The sequence below is a fragment of the Microchirus variegatus genome (assembly GCF_963457635.1).
Source record: "Microchirus variegatus genome assembly, chromosome: 8".
In the NCBI taxonomy this organism is placed as follows: Eukaryota; Metazoa; Chordata; class Actinopteri; order Pleuronectiformes; family Soleidae; genus Microchirus; species Microchirus variegatus.
The window spans coordinates 10,387,704-10,411,818 of NC_139809.1; the positions used below are offsets into that span (position 1 = coordinate 10,387,704).

The window sequence follows — 24,115 nt, forward strand, 5'->3', positions numbered from 1 at the left end:
CTGTAATTTAAAACTAGAGACGCGACAGTAAATATGATTTCATCAAGAGATGATTATCTGAAGCGATTCCGTGCTTTTGTGCAATGTAGAATGTTTCAAAAGCTTTATCTGTGCGGGTGTTTGTGTGTGAATCAACTAACGTTAAAGAGATGCTAACTGTCAAAAAGACTAGAATTGTAAATGTATTATTAAGTTGTCTTTGGGTTAGATACAGCGGGGATACTGCCGATTGTATTATTATAATAATAATAATACAATTAAGGTTGGAAGTTTTTATGAACGATAAATGCAGAAATACCTGCATGTCTGCTGAATGGCCACATGAGGGAGTTGTTGTTCTCTGAGACTAGACATCAGCAACATGCTCATGTTCTACGTTTTATAGTGTTTTTTTGAGGAGAGAATTGTTTGATTTTGTCTGTAAGTTTCACATTACTTTATTGAATAAAATATATGCTATAAAATACATATCTAATATCTGTATATCTCCTTTTCATTTGTCCCATATGGTGGAGACTTAATTCCGACTTCAGAATTAAATCAACAAAATAATATATCAGAAAATGACCCACAAATTTGGTTTTGAAAGGTTATTTCAAAATGTGGAGAATGAATGAATATGAGGAAACCAGTATTCAGTATTCACTATTCACTTATACAAGAAAGAAAATTATATTAAAATGATATGAACATATAATTATATAAATAATAATATGAAAGTGTTTTTATATGTGAAATATTGGAGAATATTAAATGTATAAAATGTCTTAATATAGTAAAATAATCCTGTCTTTAACATACAGTCAATAACACAGTTCAATCATCCATAGGCCCAACTGGCAAATAACCATGAAATAAATATTATTTACACTGACAATAAAAAATGAAATCAGACATTTTTTTTTTTTATATAAATAAGCAGTTTCATTTATTTGTCATTAGACAGTCACTCAGTTTTCAGGTGTATAAATATAAAGTTTAAACATTTTTCACAACAAACAAAAGCACATACAGACGGAAACATTAAATACATAATTAATACTTTCAGTTGGAAACAAATCAGCTCTTATTTACATAATATGTACAGAAAAAATGGTCCTCTGCTGCAGTGAATGAAACATGACAAATGAAAATTGATTCGGCTTGATTACTTTAACCCTGGTGGGGTAAAAAGAAACAAACTAACACGTAAATAATACTGTAATTCTCTGACAAATCAAATCTGTGTGATTTAAGTGTGTTTTTTGCGTATCTGGTATCATAAAATTCTGTTTTGTTTTTGTTTTTCCTGAGGGATCAAACAGCTGGGGCTTTTAAAACATCAGATGGACGAATGTGGAGGAATGTAAATGGATGGTTTTTGGCCTCCGTCCTTCTTCACATAAGCTACACACAGAAAAAGAAAAATCCATCTGAAACAACTCAGCTAAGCCTTAAAATACTTTTTTCATAACTTAAAGAAAAAGAATAATAATAAAAAATATTAATACAGAAATACAGCAAGAACTGAAATGATTTGTAGTCAGTCTGTTCAAAGAAATGTTTGCAATAATAATAGTATAATAATAGTTCCAGCATTCGAGTGGTTTGATCTACAATCTAGACCACTGACATATCAGCAGGAAAAGGAATCCGAGGGAAATATTAAAGATAATAATATATAATATTATTATAAATTATCAATGGCTTTGTCTTTATATCTATTTTATATTTTTATCTATTTGTTTTGGAAAGAAATCTGACAATTTGACTTGATTATTCAGCTTTGAACATTTTTAGATCTAGAGCTATCAATTATGTTTTATCAATTATTAGAATTTAGACCAAATTATGGCTTATTCTTTTACGCATTTGTATTTTTTAATTATTCTCCTTTTGATTTTGTGAGAAACCTTCAACATGAATAACATTATGTTGAACTAGAGAGAATAAAAGCAGGTGTAGAATGATGGTAAGAAAACTCAGAACATAACATAACAGCTGATGCAAACAGGTTGTGAAGACTCAGTTCAGCATGTGTGTGTGTGTGTTTATGAGCGGACAGTGAGAGGGCGTGTGAATTGTCCCAGGTGTGAGGGGTCTATAGGACTTGGTAGATCAGGTTGGGGTCCTGGCTGGCATTTAGAGTGGGGACCAGGGCGGGTCCCGGTCGAGCTGCCACAGCTGTTGGGTCTGTTGGTGGAGACCCAGGGGTGTCGGCAGCTGGCAGCAGGCTGCTGTTTTCAGTGGAGATCCGCTCCACGATGCTGGAGAGACAGTCCAGACTGGACACCACTGAGCTCCGGTCGCTCTTCTGACCACCTGCAGATGATACAAAACCGTGTTTTAATTATAAAGAACTGAGTTTCTTATTAGTGTCATCGTGAGAGAGCTATTCTACATGTTTTCATCTACCATCGGCAAACTTACAATGGTTCAAATCAAATGTTTTTTGTTGTTCTTTTTTATTTAAACAAATGCTTTGAGTTCATTTCAAATTAAAATTACAAGAGGCCTTTTAATTCATTAAGAAGAAGTATATTACTATAGTTTCATTTATTTCATCAGCCTGACATTTTTTTAAAGTCTAAAGACTTACATTTTTATTTATTTGTTTATTTTTCTTTTTAATCACTGGCCTGTTATATGGTTAGAATTTCTGTCAAGATTCTTACCGTTTGAGGTCTGGGAGAAATAAGCGCTGCTCTCATAACTTCCTCTCCTGGTTGACTGACAGGTCGGGCCGTTAAAATCCGTCTGAACAAAGAGAGAGAGAGAGACATAGATTAATATTTTATTTAAAAACAACATTTCTACCTTTAACTTTTGCCTCACAATGTTCACAGCCAACATGTAGCAGCATACAGCAAACGAACAAAAATAAATAGTTTGACTATCAAGTCAAAATAAGAATAAAATAATAGAGGCTAATAATGAATAAACAGAATAAACATGAAATAAATGAATAACAGCATTTCATCATTTAAAGAAAAAAAAACATTAAAAAAAATAATTCATTCATTTCCTCCTTAAATCCAAAAACTCCTGAAATAATCAAATTATTGCGCACTAACGAAAAGTAACACGTCATATAGTAAATAATTACAAACCGAGCTGTAGCCACACAGAAATGAAATAAATGTTTTTATTTTTTTCATTAGGACACGCGTGATTTTTCCACATTTTCCACAGAAACGCCATGAAGAATGGGCTGTTTTATTATTATTTTATCAGAATAAAGTGCTCCAACGAGTTCAGTAGGTAGATTGCGGTGAAGTTATGACATTTCCATTTTTATTTAAACTCACTAAATGTGACACAGATTATGAGGCGCCTTTAACTGTGGTTCGTAAAAAGTAATGTTGGCACAGTAAACGTCATGTTTTACGCGTGAACAATTACATAAATCTTGAACGTTGACATTGAAGTTGTGGGTCTAAATAAATGCTAAAGGTACGTTTAAATAATAACATACGTTATGTATTAAATTACGAACAAATATCGCTGCGTAAAGACGCGCTGGAGAACCATATGAAGTGTTCGATCCCACCAAAGCGCCAAACCACACACTCCCAGTCTGCCCCCTTGTTTAAACACCTGTCAGCCTCTGAACTCACCATGCCGTCGGAGCAGTTGGAGCGGGGGCTGGAGGCGTCTGAGTCCCCGCTATAGTGCTCCAGCACCGGGTAGAAGCTGTCGTCCTGACCGCCGCCGCGCAGCAGCGCCTGTAGGGACTCGATGTAGCTGATTGCGTTGCGCAGGATCTCCACCTTGGGCAGCCGCTGGTTCGGGTTGGCCGTCGTGCAGCGCTTCAGTGTCTCGAAGGCGTCGTTGACCTTGCTGAGCCGCCGGCGCTCCCGCAGCGTGGCCGCCTTCCGCCGGTCCGCGTTGGTGGTCTTCCGCTTGCAGGCCTTGCAGGCCCAGAGCAGGCAGCGGCCCGCCTGGTGGTGTCCGCTGGGGGCGCGGACGTGCTCGTCGTCTTCCACTTCGGCGTGGTGGTGGAGATGCAGGAGGGAGGACGGGGAGGAGGAGGAGGATGACGGGGAGGATAAGGATGAAGAGGAGGAGTCGTCCGGCTTGAGGAGGCCCACATGGACCAGCCGCGGGTCCAGGTCCTCGAAGAAGTGCATGTCGCTGGTGTTGAAGCAGGGGTCATCATAGAAGTCATCAGCCGCAGGAAGAGGGAAAGAGATATCCGACAACTCCATGGTTCAGTCCTCAACGCACCAAAGAAGAAGAAGAAGAAGGGAAATCCAGTGAAGGACACAGAGGAGTCTTCAAGAATAACAGTGGGACAGTTTCTGTGTGTGTGTTTGTTTATTTTTTGAAGTGGACTGAAGACTCCTGTCACAAACTGTTCTGTCCTCTCATCTGACCTGGACCACTTTATACCTGGGACATCCGCGGGGGGGCGGGGTCAGGGCCACGAAGTCCACTGGGCTCTGACCAATCAGTGTGCAGCAGGAGGGGTTTACAACTTCACGGTAATTAGTGTACAATTACCCCTAACAGAGCAGTAACAGCAGCATAATATACTGCTGCACACAGTGGGGGAGCGAACACACGAGGAACACGCACTGTTGGAATGGAGAGACATAACGTGCACATCATTACAACAATTTTGTCTTTTTTATTATTATTACTTTGTGAGTCTTCATAGTTGTTTTTATTGTTTATAATTCTCTTTGAACATTTATTTGCATTTTTTTGGTGTTGTTTCCAACCCATTTTCTTGTTTCTTTTTAAAAGACAATTCAGTATATTCCAGTGTAGAGTGGTGGCCCTGAGGCAAAAGGTTGGTTAAATAAATGAATGTACTTTAGTGTTTGTATATCTTTAAGTATCAATACTTCCAACCATCAAAAAAAATAAAACAATAGAAATAGGGCTACTGAAATGAGAAATAAAACTTGACTGAAAACTCAGCATATATATATAATAGATACTTATCATCCCTTTAGTCATTATAAGCAGTCAGAAAATGCCCATATTACATTTTATAGATATTCATCTTAAGAACATTTTTATATACACATTTGAATGGTAGGATATAAACATTTCCTGTTAGATTATTCTACTAAAAATATTGCAATGACTCATTAAAACAGGTAGTCAGAAACAGCGTGGATAGGATCCATTAAAAATTTTTAAGGTCCTAATAAGTCATGAGGAAAATTGCAGCTCCCCCTTGTGGCACATTAAAAAAACAAATCACAAGGACTGTATGTTAGTGAGCCAGACAGGATTTTCAAATTATTAAATATTAATGTTTTTCACTATTCACGATTATCAATAATCAATTAATTTTTTTTTTATCATGATTAGCAATAATATTCTATATTGTGAGGCCATAAAGGTCTCATCTTCCTGGAGCAACTTATTCTAATTTTGAACAATTATTATTATTAATATGACTTTATACATATCACATTGTATACACAACAATAACAACTAAGAATTAATAATAAAACAAAAAAGTAAAAGCATTGAAAAACTGGTTAAAATAAATTTAAATCTACAATTAAATTGAAAAGCCAGTTTTGTTGTTCAAGTTTATTTGAGGAATAAAAATAATTTTAATGTTATGGTTTTTTTAAAGATAAAGGTATGTTTTCTTTTGGGTTGACGGTTCCATTCATAACTTGGTCATATACAGATCGTCTCTCTCTGGGCCTAAATGTTTTTCATTTCTCTGAGAGCAAAACTCGCTGAGGCACATCTCATCACAGCCAAACTTAGCAGAACGTCCTGCTCAGATTTCACATCTTTACAGAGTCAAAGAGTGTTAATACTGCATGAAAGTGTGAACCCTGCAATCAACCTAAATGTCATTGAGTTTATTTATAGACAGACGTGTTTCTCTCTTTGTTTGTCTGCTTTCAATGGATCTTCCTCCTCCTCCTCCTCTTCTGACCTGCAGCTCTCTCCGCAGCTGCCATCATTGCGTCCACTAACATTTACATGCATGTATCAGGGATTTTCACGCAGCCAAGTGGTACACAGATTAATGTCGTTGCTGGTGCAGTGGCGGTGGTTTGCAGCTGGAGGGCGCTGCAGAGCAGATCCTGACACAGACCACTGACCTGCTGCAGCACCAACCCTGGACTGGTGTTTGACCAGCGTACGTACAGCCTGGACACAACTCATCAAACTGTGCCAGTCATGAGTGACAGATGGTCAGACAAAGTATTCAAACCCTTCACTTGTGGGATTATCACTATCTCCAAAATGATTGACAGGTCTTTCAAGTGCTCATGCAGGAGCTAACCACGAGCTGTTACTGTTTTATGCTGCAAATGAGGATTTTTCTTATAGAAGGGCAACATCTCAAAAGAAGATTTTGATAAAATGAAGTAAAGAACTAAAGAGAAATGACAGTAGTTGGGTAAAATCTTTATTTTCATACACAAGAGCACGGATAAAAAAAAAAAATACAGATTATTGCGATCAACTTACATAGTGCAGAAAAAACTTGGAGTATCACAATATATTAGGATATCAGGAACAGCAGTAGCAGAGCAGCAGCACCATGGTAGTGCATTATTGGATTGCATTATGAACTATCTCTTTACAACTTGCTTCACGTACATAGTATAAAAAACACGTTCAGTTTTTGTTTTGTTTTGATTCAGTCTAACAAAACTTCAGCACAGGCCCAGTTTTAAACTGCTGCCGTTCAAAAATACAAATCCAAGAATACTCAATAAAAAGCAACAGCTTCTAAAACAAACAAACTTTCTTCAAATGTTTGGGTAGAAAATATCTGATAATATGTTGTTGTAGTACAAAAAAACCTGGAGTAATTCACTTATAAATGTTATCATGGCAAACATACATTATGAACTTCTTTGGAGTTGTTGATAAAGGTGCTTCGATCTCTTTTGGTGGCACTGGCACTTTTTTTCAATATATATAATGACAAAGATCATTTAGATTTCTCCCTCATACTTTGTGCTATAGCTAGGCTAAACAATCATCTCTGTCTGTTTTCTGGGGATGTAGTAGGATATGGCTCAAGGAACAGAGTTATGCTTTTGAGTGTGATAACTTGGAGATACTGAAATATTGAGAATTCTAAATTGCGGAATGTAGCGCTAATGGCTTTTACTAACAGGTTTCCCTTGGTTTCTTTGCACTAACTTGGTGGGACGCTGTCAAAATGTCGGATATTTTATCTTCCACAGAATACTGATTGTCGAAACAAGAAGCATAAACCACACGTTCATTCGGCAAATTCTTCCTGCAGCTCATTCAGGATATACTCCCCAAACCCACCCTTCTCGTCCGCGGTGCAGCCCACTCGACGTGCACTGCTAAGCAGGTCGCCCAGCAATTTGATGCGATCGACCCTCGGTGTGAGGAAGTGGCCCTTTACAACACTGGCGGTGTGGGGATCTTCATGCTTGCGGGCCAGCTGGCTCAGTTCAACCAACACGGCAGCCTCCTCTTTCAGCTGGAGCTGCAGCAGCTCCAGAGCTGGGAGCAGAGCGCAGATCGCCTCACAATTTGGCCGCTGAGAAACACGAGACACAGTGGTTAGCGGTGTATGAACAAACAAGTACTTTTACAAGTCAAGACAAATTCAACTGAGCTCTATAGGCTGTGCTGTATATGAAAAATGGATGGTGTCTTCTTATTTCCTCTGTGTAGTTGACCTAGAAGTAAAATTATAGTGAATAGCCACCAGGGAGGCAACTTCACTGACTGCAACAAGATGTCAGCTGAATGGAAGTCTATGGGAAAATGAGCCTCCTTCATACGTGATTTATAACACCAGGAAACATTTGGACAACATTTTGAGGAAAATACAAGATGCACAGCACATACAAGGAGACACCAGAGTGACTGACAGCTGGTATCATGCAACAGGAGCCCAGTTGCAGGTGACACCGCTAAACATCCGGTTGCAAAATGTCCAAATAGCGTCGGCTCAAGTTGAATTTTGGGGGCTCAAAACATCTTTGTCAAAACATGAATGGTTTGAGTTCTTAATACAAACAGAAATGAGTACAAAGCGGACAGAGCGATATCAGAATAAACATAAAATGTATTAAACTGACCAAGGTAAGTTATGTCGGTGAAGTGTAGGCTCAGTGAGCACGGCCTGGGTAGGGTTAGGAAAATACATTTATGTACATAATTACAAATGCAACATTTCCCATGGTTTGCAGAAAAGCAAAATCTAATTGTTCTTTGGTACAGTCCTAAATCTTGTTCCATTGTTATTTTATTGGAATGGTAGATGTGGTGACATGATTTCCTTAAATTGTATTTAATTTAAGTGAAAACAGGACACTTGAAACAAAGCCGTACAGGTCTCTGAGGTGTCGTGGAACGCTGCACTTCAGAGGCGGATAACGAGGTGTCCCAAAATGTTGCTGACTGGACCTATAGGTCTAAAGTCCTGAAACGATTTTACACGACTAATAAACCCGGGGTGGTGGTTAGAGGCCATGCTGCGACAGGCCAGTGCCACCACCAGTGCTTTTGGCCATCTGGAAATGCCATCAACACCACCGGTCTCTCTGCCGCAGCATTAATCTGGCCAATTTTCCGGAACTAGGAGGGGAAATGTACACCTTGACCTGCTTATAGCCAGAGCCAAGGGCAGGTCTCCAGGGGTTTAACCTCCCTCCCTCCCTTCTTCCATGGCTCCTCACTCGGCCCTATGCTGGACCAAATGAAGAGCTTCAAAATGAGATTGCTGCCATTTGGAAAAAAAAGAGAAACACATGGAAAGAGAGACACCTGCTCTGACAAAATGACAGATAGCACAGGAGGAAAGATAAATCCTCATGATGGGACATTTAGAGAGGAACATGAGGTGGACGGTGAAGTAAAACGAGAAGGCAGTTATAGACTGAAGCTTCTCTGTCTCTCAGATAATGTTCAAATCATAAATTAAGTCTCAAAATGGATCCACAAATCAGCTCTTCACACCAGATCATCTTAACGCCCCTCAGGAGACCAACCCCCAGCCCTGCTGTAGTGTCTCTGAGCAACAGATGCTCTTGACCCTGACCTCTGACTAACCTCTCTGTGTTTGTAAGGAAAGACAGTAGGACAATTACTCAAACGCTGCACTTAAATATAATTCTGACACACGGCATGTTTTTGCACATTTGATTCCAGGAAACAAAAAAAGGTCTTCAACCACTGAGTGTGCAAAATGCTGGCACTAGAACGTGATTAGAACGTGTCGCTAGGTTGTTGTCACTTCCAGGGAAGCTCAGCTTCTCTGGGGGTCAATGTGGACGCTGTAGCATTTCAGTTTTACATAATTATCGCATTTTCTGGTTGTTCATTTCGTATTACACATTACCGTTGAATAATTTACTTCCTTCCTGGCAGTTTTTACCTGGATGTCCTTGCCACAGTACTGCCCTCCCCTCTCAGCCAGGTAGCTAAGCATGTCCTCGATGTTGGCCTGCTGTTTCAGCGCCTCCTGGTGGAAGAAAGACGCGACTCGAGGCAGAGCGATGGCGTCCCTCTCAAACGTGCTGGCCTGAATGAATGAATGAATGAATGAATGAATGAATCGTTTATTTCGGGCATGACAAGTACTCAACATCTGCACACATCAGCATTTAAATTCATACACATGACCGAAAGGGAAAGCGGGAGAAGCAAAGCTTATCTAGTCCCGCCCCCATTACACAGAAAATTGTATTTCTTGTTTTTTCTCTTAAGATAAGACAGGTAAAGACACACTCTAGCTTTTATTTCTTTGGTGATCTTTATTGCTATTTTGTTTTTAAAAAAGCCTATATTTTCATATTAAGATTAATTTGGGTTGTACCAGTATTACGTAATTATATGTTGCAATTGTGTATTTTCTCTCTGTTTAGTAGTGAAAAACTTTTTCAAGTGCGACTTCCGTTCTTTAGAAACCAGGGAGTCAACCAATGACAGATACATGACTATGTTAGGCTGTGGTTTTTTTAAATTCTCCTCCTGATAAAATACACTAACTGGCCACTTTAATAGGTACACTTGTTCAACTGCTTGTTTCAACTGCTTGTTAGAATCTGTTCAGCCAATCACATAGCGATAACTGTGCATTTAGGCACGTACACATGGTCAAGAAGACAACCTGGTGAAGTTCATAGCATAACAACAAATGAGAAAGAAAGTTGTCCAATAACTTTCAGAAACTGTGGATCAACTGGGATTTTCACACACATCCATCTCTAGGGTTTACAGAAACCCTACAGGGGAAATGTCCAGTTGTCTTGGCTAAAATGCTTTGTTGATGCCAGAGGTCAGAGGGAAAGTGCCAGACTTATTAGAGATTATTGAGAGGCAACAGTAACTGCTATTATTATTATTATTTATTAGGATATACCTTAGGCTTTTCTGTATGGAGTGTGTGGTTGTTTTCAGTCCAAAAACATGCAGATTTGGGAATTAGGCAAATTGGTCACTCTAAATTGACTTTAGGATTGAGTGTGAGACTGGATGGTTGTTTGTCTCTAAGTGGCCCTGTGATGGACTGGTGATCTGTCCAGTGAGTGAGGATGTATCTAGTGGCTGTTGTGTATACTGCGTACATTTTTGTCTGCACTGCAATGTGCTTTTTTTTATTAGGGCTGCAACTAACGGTTATTTTAAGTGTTTAATCTGTTTTCTCGATTAATCGTGTGGTCAGTAAATGTGGAAAAATGTTGATCAGTGTTTTTCATACCAGGAAATGATGATGGAGTTCTCAAATGTCGTAATTTGACCACAGACCAAAATTATTTAATGATTCCTTAGTTATATGGAATTTAACTATTTACTATCATTTAAGAAGCGGAAAAATCAGAACTTGTTTTAATTATAATAATTAAAAAAACACTCTACCCAATTAATCATTATCAAAATGGTTGACGATAGTTTTTAATACATATTTTTAAATTAGAAATCATGTAGTCTTAATATTAAACATAAAACGTGATTTAAAAAAAAAAAAACCCACACAGTCAAGTACACATGCGAAAATCAATAAATATTAATCACGTTTTTCAAAATAAAATTGGACAAACTCACATAATTAATAATACGTACATTGTGACATAAAACGACGACGTCACTGAAAAGGTGTGAAACTAAACTAATATCAAAGTTAAGTTAGAGATGTCCTCGATGATGTTCTCCCTCCCTGACATTGTTGGCCTACAGTAGTTCATCTGTTTTCTCTACCAACAACAGCGCGTCCTACCAGAGCTTGCAGTCTGTAAGCACCGTTCCACAGCAGGCTGCACACGCCGCACACAGCCTCCTCCACGGCGGAAGGCAGGTTCTGTCTGGCGCGGCTGCTGCTGCCCGCGGAGCTCCGGTGTGATCCGCACGCAGTCAGGCTGCTCTTCAGCCTCTTTGTCGCGGGCTCTGCCTCTGCCATGTCACCGGCACACCTCACACACTGACCGCTGCTGCCTTCAGCTGACCGCGATAGGGAGAGCGAAGCCGCTTATTAAGAAATAGAGGAAAGCGCGTTTCTCTGTAGCGGACCCTGCGGAAAGTCAACAACAGGAAATATATTTAGCAAGGGAGCGCAACACAAGCGTTTCCCGTTCAGCTGCTCAAGTTCATCCGGGGCGCGTGAGTCTTAGAGCTGCAGAAGTAATCAGCTGATGTTTGAATTTAGACTCCTGATTCTAGAATAACGTTTTGTTATTCAGAATGAGGTGCTTGTTTTTTTAAACTTTTAAGTCCCAGCAAGATTAAATAAAAGAGTATGAAAATTAGGTTAATTAGGGATTTAATAACTTTAAATTTTTGGATAATAGCTGAAAAACAATGTCAGTCATCATCACCAAATTTCTATGTCCACTTTCACCTTTTCAAAAATCAAAGCCAAAACCCCATTATTATAGATGCTGTCTACATTAAATATCTGTGGATCTTTGTTTCATACAGACCCACTCTGACATAAAACTATATGAAGCCTTTTCTTTATAATGAGTGCCAATGAAGAGGAAGAGCAGACATCATCCATAATATTGGGGTCTCTGTTTTGACTTTTGGAGAGGAGGAAGTAGACATGACTAGAGGTGCCCATGAGCAATTTGGTGATGTCTGACATTGTTCTTCAGCTATTATCCAAAAATGTAAAGTTATTAAATCACTAATTAACCTAATTTTCGCAGCTTTTGGACACACCTGTATATACCCACCCCTGTGCTGCTGGTGTATACACACAAATGCTCCCCCATGGCGTCGCTTCACAAAGCTCATTTTCAGATGAAGCTGGAGATTTAAAGGTCTGTTATGTAACTTTTAATAGGATTCATTGTTTTTACAGAAACAATGCCTTACATTGTTTTTTTTAAATTATTATTTTTATTGCAGTTCAATCAGAATTTACAGTTCTTATGGTGGAGTTGATAAAAAATCACCAGGTTCCCAAAGGATGTGAAACCTATTGACTTGAAGCATTTCTGTAGATATACAGATATACCTTGTAACTGTCAATAATAATCTTTTTTGTCTAACTGAATAAAAATGTCCAGACAAAGTGAAAGTTCATTACTAAACTCAACCAAACATGGCAGGAAATCTAAAGTTATGATGTTTTATGTTCCTATAATCATCAAAAATCATATTGATTAGGTCACCTGATCTATTTTTCTCTCTGTCATGGATTAGCTGGCCATCATTATACTTGTCTCTCCTCTGGTTCAGTGCTGACCCCCTGGTTCTTCCTACTCTCCTGTTTCAGCTCAGATCCTCCAGGAGGATGACTGACGACAGAGGCTGGCTGCTCCCTGGGAGTCGACTGGTACCGGGAGGGAAGAAAGAGCAACTGTAACCCTTGACACAACCCTCACCTTCTCCCTATGACACCTCAGTAATCACCTGGGCTGGACTTCACTGCCTTGTCCGATTACAGGAGGTCACTCACCTTCCACCAGGTGATGCTGAGGCTCAGCAGAGGACTGGACACTCACTGCAGCACATCTTCTTCTCTGCTGCTGTCACTCAGCTATCAAACAAGAGATGTTTCTGCAACCCATGAAGGTTAGAAAAGATGTAACTCACCTCTACAGTAACACACACCACAGTATTTGCAGTTTACAGAAATATCATTGGGATGGATTAAAAAATAGTACATTTACAGTTGGCTAATGTTGATGGAGACTGTATAGACTTTGTGGTTATGGGGATGTGGAGGATGCACATGACAACAGAATGAGAGATCTATGGCAATGAGAGACCATTTATTAATAAAAGGAATGTTACATGATAAGTGGTGAGTTAAAGAGTTAGACAAATTGCAGTGATATTGGTGTAAATGAGACCAGCTGATTGCAGCAATGACACCATGCGCAGACAGCGAGGAACTAACATAGGGAATGTTTGAGAGGAGATGGAAGCAGGAAGTATGAGGTTTAAGTAGGTGACAGATTATTCGTCATGGATGAACTTACAAGATATATAATGAGAGGGTCTACACACCATAGATCTCCCATTAAATATTTACTTTTTTATCTCAAAGGTGTTTCCACAGAACTTTCTAAGGCAGTTAGTGTGTGTAAACTGCTGCCAAAGCCATTACTTTCCAGAAGTTTTCCTCTATAATCATGTTCTTTGTATCAAGATCACCACCAAAATCACATTATTCCCTCTGTGGGCCATAACCTGTATTCCCAAAACGGTGTCACTCTCCTTTAGTTTTATCAATATACAATATATGTAATATTGTAAAAGAAATACAATCATTTCCAGTTGTTCTACAACAAATTTTCATTAGCATGAAATGAAAGAGTACCAGGTTGTTAAATAATGAGTTATTTTTACTTTCAATTTATTTTAAAAGTTTAAAATATCACACGGACACACACACACACACACACACACACACACACACACACACACACACACACACACACACACACACACACACACACACACACACACACACACACACACACAGATTATTAAACCTAAAATGTGCAGACTGACAGCAGAAGTGTCAGCCTTCACACCTGCTGCCTGCCGTAAACCACCAACACTACAACAACTACATTGTCCTGCACTGGTGGCAGATTACTTTACACACACACGCACACGTGCGCATGCACACACACACACACACACACTGCGGTGGATTAGCTTTTAGAAGCAGATTTACTGCTGTGCAGACAGTTGTGTGATTTGTTGTGCTTGTGGACTGAAGCCGGGGTTCAGACTGTGAACAAAATAAACACAGTGTAGTCTGACTATGTGATGAAACGGTGACGATCATAACCCGAACAACTGTCTTGTGATTTCATTGTGAAATACTGTAGTTTTTGAGTTTGAATATAGCTCAGTGTGTCAGTAATAGTCCTCTTCCTTCTCTTTGTTCCTCTATCGTTATCACGACTAAGGAAATAATGATAGAAGCTATAGCATTAGTTTGATTTAAGCTGGTTTAACTGATTGTTCCTTATTATGGGTGAAACTAATCTGGTTTTATGAATGTGCTCCATTACTGATATTTAGAGTTAGTGAGTACTCTGTTTTTTCAACAGAAACAAGCTGTGAACACAGTATTGATATAGTATCACCTTTAAAAGCGTTTAATTCACTGTGAAATGCTCCACTGTGTTCACCAGCAGGCCTCTTTAACAGTGAGTTGTAGCTACTGATCACGTAGTAAACGGTAAAGGGTTTCTATACTCGGCTGATCCCTGAATGTTGTCACGTACCAGAGGACAGATGAAACTGAAAATAATTTCAGTCCTCTTGGTTAATTGATGTATTGACGTAGTTGACGTATACGACCTCGTACGAAATGCGTTGTGCTCTCAGAAGTGCATCAGCTTCTCTTCACAGACGAGGAAGAGGGGGGAAAAACTAGATCTGACGTCTGTCCAGAGGATCCCGGCGGACTCTCGGCTCTGTGTGTGCCGCCTCTCGTTTTGAATTCCTGTCTCTCATCACATGACCTAGCTTATAAATATGTCCCCGCTCTGGGCTCATGTCAGGCCTCATGTCTTCATGCTTCAGACAGAACAGCTGTCCCATTAAACAGAACAAAAACAGATCCATCTGACTTCTGCAGGGAAACAAAAGACTCCTCAGCTACATACTGCTCTGATATCAGCAGTCGTTCCCAAACACTGCTGACCCCATCTTTAATGATGCTGGGGTCTCTATGGTGGATATTATACTTCACTTGCTTATTTATTATTATTGGTGGGCCCACGGTTGGTGTAGTGGTTAGCACTTTTGCCTTTGCAGCAAGAAGACCCGGGTTCCTGGGTCCGAGCCCCGTTTGGAACAACTTCGGAACAACGGCTTCCTCCCACAGTCCAAAAACATGCAATATGGGGATTAGGTAAATTGGTGACTCTTAATTGACTGTAGGTGTGAGAGTGTGAGTGGATGGTTGTTTGTCTCTATATGTGACCCTGTGATGGACTGGCGAACTGTCCAGGGTGTACCCAGGCCTATCGCCCAATGTCAGCTGAGATAGGCACAGCACCCCCCACGACCCTCCGGTGGAGGATAAAGCGGTAGATGATGGATGGATGGATGCTTATATATTGTTACATGTTAATGTGGTTTAAACTAAAAATTGTCACCTTTGGATCATTTTACAATTCAGTTTTCAGATTTTAGGAACTGGCTTGTTAGCCATACTTGTAGTTTCCTTCCTTGAGTATCATGTCTTATCTATCTACTGTTTTAAATTGTATTTTATACCTCGTATGTTCTTTACTTTTACCTGTCGTGATTAGCCACAACCTGCTCTCTGATTGTTTCTCATCTATTATCCTGTATAGTCAGTGTTATATGTGTATACTTATATGTATATATATATGTATACTATATGTGTATAAGTGCATATCATAGATTTTAGTTTTTTCACCAAACCTATTTGTATTTAGTTTGGCTTCTTTACTAATGTACTCTTATATGAATTTTAATTCATCAAATGAAGTTTAAATGTAAAATGTTACGGCATCATGCATATGATGCACCATTTCCCCATAGCAACTTCAATGAGATTGAGTAAATCAATTATTATATATATAATATTTATTAGTTACTGGTCATTTTTTGTCAACCTTTCTTAAGTCCCAACCTGAGCTGAATTAAATCTGTTGAATGTCTCTTTGCAGGAGGCCTGAGACCTGATCGGTGATCAGTGAGCAGAGCTGGCAGTGGCCTGGTCTGCAGAGGGTCACAGCTGTCAAACAGATCAGCAGGACTTCTCTCTATGCCGAGCCAACAGCTGTCTATAAGGAATACTCTGGATCGCCATCAGCGGCGAACTCCTCAGCTCACAACTCGCCTCATTACCGCGCCTTAATGGAGGGAAGACGGAGACAGAGGTAAATACAATTACTGATCTCTTGAGTGTGGCTCACCCACGCCTGCAGAGGTGCCCCTTTTACCGTGGGTACCTGACACCAGAGTGTGCCTCAACCCTGTTCTCCTGGTTTCGTGAGTTTGAAGAACGTCGTCTTGTGGACGGGCAACCTCAGGCTGTTTACAGGGTGTCGAGCAAAGTAAATGTGAGTAAATGCCCAGCGAGACCCCCTACGCCCCCTTCCCTCCCCTCGGATGCCTTTTGTGCCAGACACTGTGATTACCCAGAGACCCTCTGGAATGCCCCCCCTTCCTCATTATAGAGATAAATATAGACCAGTGTGGTCCAGTGAGGGTAAATGGATGCCGAAGTGTTATGTGGCAGAAATTAAACAATGATGAATGATGATGCTTAGAGGCGAGAGGGTTTGTTCAAAACATTTACATTTTACAGTTTACATTTGGATTCTGTGGAAAATGAGGGTGATCTAGGATCTTAATTTAACAGGGTTTGCGATCAATTTAAACTAGTTTACAACAGCTATGTGCCTGGAAGTCAAAACCTGTGTTAGAGTCAAGAATTAAAAAACAAGCAACTCAGTTTTTGATTTAGATTACTTATTTTTCAGTCTACATAGGATATTTTTTTAACTGCACTGAAGCTCAAGTGTTGGTTCAGTCCAGAAGACGAACGACTAACTAACGATTATTTTCATAATCGATTAATCTGTCGATTGTTTTCTCGATGAATCGAGTCATCGTTTGGTCCAAAAAAATCGTCAGAAAACGTTGATCAGTGTTTGTCAAACTTGGAAATGATGAGGTTCTCAAATGTCTTGTGAAGCAGGTCCTTCACGTCCCTATCACCATCCAGTCTTCACGGTATCATCAGATCCAGAGTTCTTCATCAGCCCAAGTCACCGAAAGTGTCCTTGGGCAAGGCACTATAAAGCCCAAATTGCTCCTGGCGGTTTGAGAATGGGAAGGAATGATGTGCACTAATTAGTGGTGCACATGTATGAATGATAATGTGAATTCCCATGGTGCGAACCTGGCAAAACAAAAAAGTGCTTTCTAAACCTCTTGTAGAAAGAGCCGAGCAGGAAACATGAGTGAAGCTCAGGAATCGACAAACATTTTAGAATATTAGAGGAGTTGTGTTTACCAGCTGTTTCAAGTCTCCCGTTTCTCCACATTGTCGGAATAGTGACAGTGACCCAGATATCGTGATCACACTAACTGATGATCGTCACTGCTGCTTTTACACTCACACACCTCTCTGCGCCGGGAGTTAATATATCAAGAATCCTCTCGTATCGGTTTCACTAATGCAGATTAAAACACCAGCACAGAGTGTTTGTGTATCTTAAAATCAAATCCATATGTATCGACAGACATTCTGCTCTGTAGGCTTACATTATATAGTTCTAGCACGGTTCGGCTTACTCTGTTTTTTTTGCTTTTCCATTAGGGATAGTGGTGGTGCTTTTTTGGTCTGGTGACGTTCCAAACAAGCGGATCTTATTAGAGCTGCAACTAACAATTATTTCCGGAATCGATTAATCTGTTGATTATTTCCTCGTTTAATCGTTTGGTCAGTAAAATGTCAGACAATGTTAAAAAAATGTTGATCAGTGTTTGTCAAACCTGGAAATGACGATGTTCCTGAATGTCTTGTTTTGTCCACAAACCAAAATGATTCATTTTTAATGATTTCTTTATGTGGAGCAAAGAAACAAAGAAAATATTCTCATTTAAGAAGCTAAAACAATCAGAAATCTTGTTTAGAGCCTATACAACAATGTAACGTCAACAGACTGCCGGCCACTGATTGACTTATTCTCAGTTCCCAGTACACTGAAAATAACAGATTTTCTCATCACTAGTGTTGTGTTAGAACTGTATGATGGAAAAGCACCATTTGATTCTGAAAAAGACTGGAGATTTCCAAGAGTTTACATGGTGGTGGACATGTAAAACAGAGAGTGTACATTTGAAGGCTGATTGTTTCAGTGTCGTGATACTGAAACATATGTTGGCTAATGGTCTTTAGGTATCTTGCATGAACCTACTGGTTTGAGCTGGGGGAGCCATGGACATGGTGTGTGGACAGAGGCAGCAATGTAGACTGTGTGGGCAAGCGTGTTGTAATCATAGCAGTATTGTAACTTCATATCAGAGAAATCCATGTCGCCTGGATTGTGGCAGATTGTCACATGAGAACTGTTGCCTGATTGTATTACCTGTAGATGTGTGTGTGTGTGTGTGGGGGGGGGGGGGTTAGAGTTGACAGCAGCAGCAAGTATGAAAAGGGCACAAATCAAATTTTAGAGCAGAAGTGGGGAAAATAACTTGCAGGGGGAATGTACTTGTGTTTTTAGTCAGTGTAGTTAGTTTTACATTCAATCTGGATGGACAGTAGATATTTTCAATTACAGTCTATTTGCTAAATTAAAAAAACCCCCCAAAAAAACAGTGTTTTGCCAGAAGATGCCTCACACTCTGTGTCTGTTTGCTTGTATAGAAGTGTCTAAACGTAAGTAGCAGTAAACACACTCCACTGGTTGTGTGTTACACAGCAGTTAATGTTGTGATGAGCAGAGAGCAGATCACAGTAATCCCTGACGAGCTAATGAGGCTCAGATTACACAGAGTGTTTGTGAGCTTGGTCACATCAGAGTGTGTGTGTGTGTGTGTGTCATGAGGTGGTCAGCCTCTTTGTGTGGTCTGTCACCCTTTAACCTGCAGGTCTGAGGAGCCTCCACAGTCTGAGTCAACACACTGAGAAGCTCACTTCTGCTGCTGTTGTTGCTCATGCTTTAACACAAACGACCGTGTTCCCCTCCCTGCTCCCCATCGTGATGGAAACTAAAGTGTGTGTGAGGGCTGTTGCAGCTCGTGTGTGTCATCTGTGGCCCACAGGTAAACTTGGGAAGTTGTTGTTCAAAATAAGATTTTTTTAATTTATTTTTTTAAAAAGGCAAAGCTTTTTACATAGCGTGATAATCACTATCAAAACTATCAAAAATCGAGTCATATGTCGGTTTCCTAGGTTCCAGATTAGCGTGATTACAGGAACGGTGATGTAGTGACTGAGCTGATATGATTCAGCACTGACATTTGGTCACCAGCAAATTTTTGCACAGTTAGTTTCAGTGAAACTGGAACCGAAAGTAAATGATAAGAGCACATTTCATTCATAGCTGATAAAAAACAGTCCGGAAGTGAATGTAGGTAACATGTCCAGACTACAATCCAGCATAGCAAGTAGAAGTTTTCAAACGTATCAGTTGTAGGGCTTCTAAAATGCTGCGATAGATTTGATGACCAGCACATCTAAAGAACAATTAGATGAAGAAGTTCTCTTGTCTCTGTTTTATAGCCTCAAGCCTTTAATGCAGAGGTCTCACACTTGCTGCCTGTGGATCACTTGCTACCTGTCAATCAAAAAAAACACTTTTATTTTGAAACTCTATAAAATATTGTCACAAATATCTTTATTCCTATATATTACGTTGGGTTTTTTTTTACAAACAGTTGGACTTTCTCTGCTTCACCCCCTCAGCTCCCTAATGATAAGCAATATGGATGATTGAAAATTAACAGACTTCATAATTTGGACTGAGCCACAGTCCTTCACTTGATTTCAGGGGTGCGGGTCTTGTCCCTGCAGACTCATCGTCCCCCCTACTGCTCGGCCCAGCAGGACTCCAGCAGACCTCAGCTAAGATCACAGCCCCACTCTGTTTACCCTCATCACTGACTGTTTGATTCCTCACGTCCCCTTAGACTTCCAGCTGAGTGCACAGCCAGAGACAGTCAGGCAGCTCTGAGAGACCCCAGTGACTGCAAAACAAGCCACACTCAGATCCAAGACACGCAGGACGAGGATGGGCTGCCTCTCTGGATGTCAGATCCTAACGATGGCTCTCTGAGGTGTCCTGTCCTCTGCGTCCTGGTGGTCCACACACTTTGTTACATTCTTGTCCTGTACAAATGGTGACGTAGCCATCTAACGTCAACACCTCCGCAGGACCATTTGATGAGCAGTGTTGACAGTTGCACGAAAAAAACATTCCTGAATTTGTCAGAAAAAAAGCATTTTGTTGATTTGAATTCACCAGAATGGAAGGAGGAAAAACTGCATGGAAACAGTCTTATCAGTCCCAAAATGATCTTTCTGTTCAGACATGTTCCCTAGGTTTGTTCATAGTTGTGTTTTAATTTTTCTGCTTGACATTAATCTCTAGAAAATTCCGTCCATCCATCCTGTTTCTTCTTCTTATCTAGTCTGAAGTCTGAGCATGGTGTGTCAGACATCCATTTGTTTCTAACTCTCAGATGAGACATGTAATCCACAGCAGGTTCTGGGTCTTAACACAAGGTGTAGAATTCAGATTGAAAAACTGGGCAGTATGTAGTCTGGCTGGGTTATCTTTTTAACAATTTTTTTGCAATGTTTTTTAGAACTTATCTCTATATTCCTGTCTTGACTCTTAGGTCCTCGTTGGAATCATCTGGATTCATGAAATCTCTCTGGATTTTTCCTTTAGCTTATTGACCACTGGGGCAGGTCATTCCGTTCATTAACATGAAACAACAATTAGAATCTTAGTCTAAGAACCATCCATCCATCCATCATCTACCGCTTTATCCTCCACCAGAGGGTTGTGGGGGGTGCTGTGCCTATCTCAGCAGCCATAGGGTGATAGGCGGGGTACACCCTGGACAGTTTGTGCTTAGAACCGGTCTTTAAAAATACATGTAAACATGTTAGTCCGAGGGAATTTCTCACTGCATGTATGGCTTCTTGACTTGGATCGGAGTGGGATTCATGGCGGCCTGAATGTTCTGCACATGTGCCGTAGTTTCCACCCCAGCTTAAACCTGCAAATAATAGCAGGAGAAGACAATGGCAGCAACAACAACACTGTAAGATTTAGGCCAGTACATTTTATGACCCATTTTAAGCTCTGTCAGTTTCAAAGTTTTGAAATGGCATCTCAACAACTAGTCGATTCCCCACTAATGCTCGTACACTGAGACAAGAACACTAGTCCAAATGAATGGCGTCATTAAGCTAACAACTGTAGTTGCTTGACTGTTTCCTCTGCTAAATATCTGACTGGAGTAAAACTGACTTGGCGAATTGCAGCAATTAGGGCTCATCATCACACCTCCAAACCTCCCAGACTGCTTTCCTGTTTCACACTGTGACAAAGTGTCCAACGTTTTAAGTGTTTCAAGTGGCCACCATGACACAAAACAAGGAGATGTAGATGTAGACATTCTACATCTACACGAATGTCCTCGCTCATGAAAATTGAACTTGGGTCTAATCGAACTCCTGACATCCTCCAGTGTTCTGCTTTCCTCCCTGTTCTTCATCTTTTTTTTTCATGGCTGTGACAAAAGCAGGAGGAATGCTCGGGCTGTTGGCAGGAAAGAGTCAATGACCGGCCTCGGCTGCAGAGCTGTAACTGTGGCACGCTTGCCATAAATGTTGAGCGGCGAGGGAGGCCCCCAGGAACGAAGAGGAATCAGGTTTCAACATGTGCATCATGATGAATTCTACATGGCAACTGACGGCTGTGTTGTGCTTGTGAAATGCCATTTTGAAGCCTCATGTGTAGTAACACAGTTTTGGTTTTGGTTTATAGGAAGAGAGATGTTTTGTCTGAGACTGATTGTGTCTGAAGTGCTGCAGGCAGCTATTGGAGGTCGGCAGGACGGTGTCTGTCATGGCCGACTTAATCCCAATAAATGCTAATGTTGACAAATCAGTGGCTATGTACATGTAATATCCGCCATATCTGATGTTGTTTGACCAACAGAAACTCCAGCAACAAGAAGAACGGCCTCGTCCATGACAGCTTGGTCAATGTGAGCGTGATTAGCACAGTAAGATTTCATTACCTGTTTCCTCCCACAGTCCAAAAACATGCAGATTTGGCAAAGTGGACACTCTAAACTGAGTGTGAGAGTGAATGGCTGTTTATCTCTATAGACTGGCGATCTGTCCAGGTTGTACCCTCTCGCCTTTCGACTTATGTCAGCTTGGATCGGCACCAGTGGCACCTCATGTGGAGGATAAAGCGGCCGAAGATGAATGAGTGAGATTTGATTACGCATACTGCTGCGTGGAATTTTGAACTTCTGCAGTATGCAGCATAAGCAAAGTGAAGCAACTTAGACCCGTGCTAAGTGAATGAGCAGCTCACATGCGAGTGCAGCATGACCGGGAGCTCGTACACTGCACGTCCACCTCCACATCCAAACATGTACAGATTGGGGGACTCTATAGCTGTGAATCACATGGTGTCCATGCCTTGTATATGCCATGCTTTACCATCTATCCGACTGTAAATGGGATTATAAACTAATTTACAAAGACCTGAAACCCCTTATTGAGTCTATTCTATTGGCGTGTCTCCACCGGCTCTACTCACCTTGGCACGGCACGGTTAAGTTGCGTTTCCACTAGCACAGTACCTGGTACTTTTTTTAGTACCTGCTCTGGCGAGGTTCCAAGCGCGTTGAGTCGGTGCTAAGCGTGACGTCGCCAGACTGCCGGCCACTGATTGGCCAGAGTGCCATTACAGGAAGAGACGTCCTTACCTATAAAAGAACAGCTACATTCCACAGACCTGACGTCACCCCCCTGTGCTTTTTAATATACGGTCAATGCTCCTTGTTTTGGGTGATGCTAACCTCTTGGACTAACCCACAAGAACACATTATCCCTGCAGAGCTCTATTAACAGCAGCAGTTGGGTTCATGCACGCTGACAACGGGGACAAAAATATCACCGCTACTGAATAACAGGGACCTGTCAAAAACAAAATACCTGGGTTTTTTCCCAGGGACAGTGACGAAGCAGATACATCGTAGGTTTCAGATGATATTATACACGGTAAAATATGACATGGTTGTACTCCGTTGCCACAGTGATAAGAGCCCAAAATAACAGCCAGTAAAACGCTTCATTATTCTGACTGGTTTGAACCTGCCGTCCACAGAGGAAAGTCATCACTCTATAAAGAACAACAGCATTAATGGGATATTTTCCACTGGCAGACTCACCACACCCGACACTTGAAAACACTCTGTTCCTCTGGACGCTTTTTTTTCCCTTTTTTTCAGACTGCAATTAGCCTCTTGGCACACGTTTCACTCTGCGTTATGGAGTTTGTCCCTATCAGCACCTGCCTTCCTGCCAAAATCTGCCCTTGGCCCCACAGCAGCCAAACAAAGGTCTTTAAGTAGAGGATTGGAGCCGGATGGACACATGAAAGTTGTTGGAGAGCGCTGGTGGCTTTCAGAGAGGTGAAACCCGAGCTTGTGTTTTTCCAAAACAAAATTATGGAGGAGTAAAAAAAAAAAAAATAGGGAGAATGTAAGTGAGATTTGATGCAATGAGTCCGTGTGTGTGTGTGTCGGAGGAAGTCAAACCAGTTGGCTGTCAGCCCCATTTGGCTCCTGTCACACTCTCTCCATTTCTCATAGAGAGCCATAAGGAATGCCTCAGCATGACTTCCCAGAATGCCCCTCTGCAGTTCCCCAATGCTGGCTATTCATCTCCTCTCACCCCTGCCTCACCCCCTCACCCTCTCACCACTCTCCTGGGCCCTCATTTAAACCCATTTAAACCCGCTGATATGACTCGGATCAAGTGTCCAGTGCAGGTCGGCATTCGGGGCAAGGCATCCGTCGGACTGGTGAGGCCGAAGGTTTGATTCCCTCTGGGGGAGCCGCATATATCTGCACTTAAGGCTACTGCAAGGTGCTTCATACAGGAAGTGTAACTTGATATGTTTAGTATGTGCGTGTCTTGTGTTGAACAGAGAACATTGCT

The 24,115-nt window shown here is 40.8% G+C and overlaps 2 protein-coding genes across 2 annotated transcripts; both read right to left on the minus strand.

Moving 5' to 3' along the window:
- Window positions 1–910: 910 nt before the first annotated feature.
- LOC310930242 (myoblast determination protein 1 homolog) lies at window positions 911–4,322 on the minus strand. Its single transcript, XM_083893162.1, has 3 exons — window positions 3,597–4,322; window positions 2,655–2,736; window positions 911–2,301 (listed from the first exon to the last, which is right to left on the minus strand). Exons 1-3 carry the CDS (start codon window positions 4,185–4,187, stop codon window positions 2,081–2,083), a joined length of 894 nt encoding a protein of 297 aa, XP_083749288.1. The 5' UTR covers window positions 4,188–4,322; the 3' UTR covers window positions 911–2,080.
- A 2,040-nt stretch (window positions 4,323–6,362) lies between these two features.
- On the minus strand, window positions 6,363–12,664 carry LOC310930333 (ferritin light chain). The gene is made up of 4 exons (XM_083893282.1): window positions 12,576–12,664; window positions 11,180–11,470; window positions 9,338–9,484; window positions 6,363–7,492 (listed from the first exon to the last, which is right to left on the minus strand). Exons 2-4 carry the CDS (start codon window positions 11,357–11,359, stop codon window positions 7,202–7,204), a joined length of 618 nt encoding a protein of 205 aa, XP_083749408.1. The 5' UTR covers window positions 11,360–11,470; window positions 12,576–12,664; the 3' UTR covers window positions 6,363–7,201.
- Between the last annotated feature and the right edge of the window lie 11,451 nt (window positions 12,665–24,115).